Genomic DNA, 2500 nt, shown 5'->3' on the forward strand with positions numbered 1-2500 from the left:
AACAGGCAAAAAGTACTTAAATAAGTTAATAAGTAAATGTTAAAATTTTCTGTTTTTTGCTGATCCGTGACTTAAAACCGTGATCCGATGTGCTTTACACCCCTGCAGCTCACACTTCACATTGTGCTTGGTGATCAATGTTAAAGACACACAACAACACAAGCTTGTCTCACATGGTGCAGAGAAAACAAAACGTAACACATGAATGAGCAGGTGTGGCTCAGTACTTCGTCCGTGCAGTCCATAATCTCAAACTGTAAAATACTGGCAGCCTCCTGCAGCAGAGGCACCTGTGGCATACATTTGAAAATCTCTGCCTTTGAATTTGAGGTTGCGATCAGTGAGATTCACACTCGTCCCAAAGTCTGAACAAATGCACGTGTGGTAGGGCTGCAGGATATTAGGAAAACCTGCGATGTGCGATAACTGTGATCAATACTGCGATAGCGATATGACTTGCGATAAAATAAATTGCAAAACAAACAAAAAACGAATACATAATTTCCATTTTACTGCAACAGTTTTATTTAATGAAAGCTGCTGTTAGCAGAGTAACAACAAAGTGCACTTTAACATTGAAACATTGCCCCATAAAAAAAATTCTGAGGCTTGAATTTTGAAAGACATCCTTCCTGGTCTCTAGAATTAGTTTTAAGTAAACATAACTTAAATTATACTGCAAATGATCTCAGTGCAGCTGTTCATCATTTTATCTCTCACCAAGTAGTTATGATGCAAGTCGAAACTGGAGAGGAAACTTTACTGTAGTGCTGGCGTAGCTTCAGCTTGGCTCAGTTCAAACATCGTTCGAATATTTGTGGAATGGCGACGTGGGAAAAGTCGTTTCGTGAGGGGATGCGGTATCTCCGGTCCACTTTATGTATCAGACTGGTGAAGCCGTCTCTGCTAACTGCATTTACAGGCATCATGTCTTTGGCCTCTGTTATTTCTTTGTAGCGCTTCGACGTTTTCTCATAAGTTGTTCCACTTGAAAAACTCTGATACAGAGACGGCTGTTGCTGCGGCGCTCTTTGTCTAACATTAGCAACATTAGCTAGCCCGGTCTTTCTGGAACTCTTCAAACTGTTCTCTGTGGTTGTGTTGAAGATGATGGTGGAGTCGTGTTTCCTCTGGTGGTTGCCACGAATGTTCGGCAAGTGTTGCAGAGCACCTGTGTTTGGAGAACGTCGTCTTTATCAAATCCAAAGTACCTCCAAATAAGCGAGGTACTATTTTTTTAGCCACGAGTTCATAGTCAGTAGCGTTCTCGTCATGCGTCTCGCTCTCAGCCTTTACAACTATGACTCGTTGCTGCAGCGTTGTTCGCTCCCCACCTGCGTAGGAGGCGGGCCTCTAATCCATTTGATTGGTTAATGCCGTGAAGGGCTCCATTCGACTGGTCTAATGTATAAAGGGGGTTCTTTGATTGGTAAATTCTTTAAAGCACGTGTGTAAACATTTTAAGGTACTCCATTATCGCAGTTTACGTCGTCTTTTGCGATGGGCCCATCGCACAGGCTGATATTGCGATGACAATGAATTTTCGATTTATTGTGCAGGCCTAACGTGTGGTATCTATTTGGCAATGCTACATCGCTTTGTTCCAGAGTTACTGCAGTCACAAATTTGGGTTTCCAGGCCAGCCGCCGACCTGCCTCCCCAGCAGGGGGATGACACCTCATAGCTTTTTACAGCTGAGGGGTGAGAGCTATACCACAATATAGCCATTCAAATATAATGATCTCAAAGGCCGGTGTCCTGCAGGTGTTAGACGTGTCCTTGATCCATCACAGCTGATTCAAACGGCTAAATGACGTCCTCAGCATCTGTGAAAGTTCTCCAGAGGCCTGCTAATGAACTTAGCTGACCCAGGGTAAGATCTAAAACCTGCAGGACAGCGGCCCTCGAGGCCCAGAGCTGGACACTCTGTACACATTTTTTGTACCAATCTGTGTGGCCCTGCGATGGACCCGTGTAAAGTACACCCTGCGCTCGCCAACTGGGACAGGCTCCGCCTCAGGAAACATCTTTTTCTGCTGGGCTGGGTCCAGCTTTGTTCACAGTCAAGAGTTTGAGCGAGAAGGTTTGACACAGTGACTCCACCAGAGATCCCCTGCACACGATGGCATCTTCCATACCAAGTGCATCTGACTTTACCTTTACAGCAGCAGCAGCATGCTCTCACCTCTCAGCCAGTCCTCAAACGGGGCGTCACTGCTCGAGTCGATGTCAGGCTCTGGTGTTACTGTGATGACTGCCTCTTTACAACATACCTGCAGGACAACATAAATGTGATGTCAACACACACACAGTGTTGGGAAGGTTACTTTTAAAATGTATTCCACTACAGATTACAGATTACATGCCCCAAAATGTATTCTGTAACGTATTCCGTTACGTTACTCAATGAGAGTAATGTATTCTGAATACTTTGGATTACTTAATATATTATCATGCTTTTTACAGCTACATGAATGTGCTATTCATGTGATTTATTACT

At 44.1% G+C, this 2500-nt stretch overlaps 1 protein-coding gene across 1 annotated transcript in view; it reads right to left on the minus strand.

Annotated features, from left to right (window-relative positions):
- ppp1r35 (protein phosphatase 1, regulatory subunit 35) overlaps window positions 1-2500 on the minus strand; it is a 10225-nt gene that overhangs the window by 2846 nt on the left and 4879 nt on the right. Inside the window, exon 3 of the mRNA XM_085402797.1 lies at window positions 2186-2273. Within this exon, the coding sequence (XP_085258923.1) occupies window positions 2186-2273 (88 nt within the window). The remainder of the gene's footprint in view (window positions 1-2185; window positions 2274-2500) is intronic.

The sequence above is a fragment of the Rhamphochromis longiceps genome, linkage group LG4, assembly GCF_057381845.1.
Source record: "Rhamphochromis longiceps isolate RC_006_pf linkage group LG4, R_longiceps_female_GT1.1, whole genome shotgun sequence".
In the NCBI taxonomy this organism is placed as follows: Eukaryota; Metazoa; Chordata; class Actinopteri; order Cichliformes; family Cichlidae; genus Rhamphochromis; species Rhamphochromis longiceps.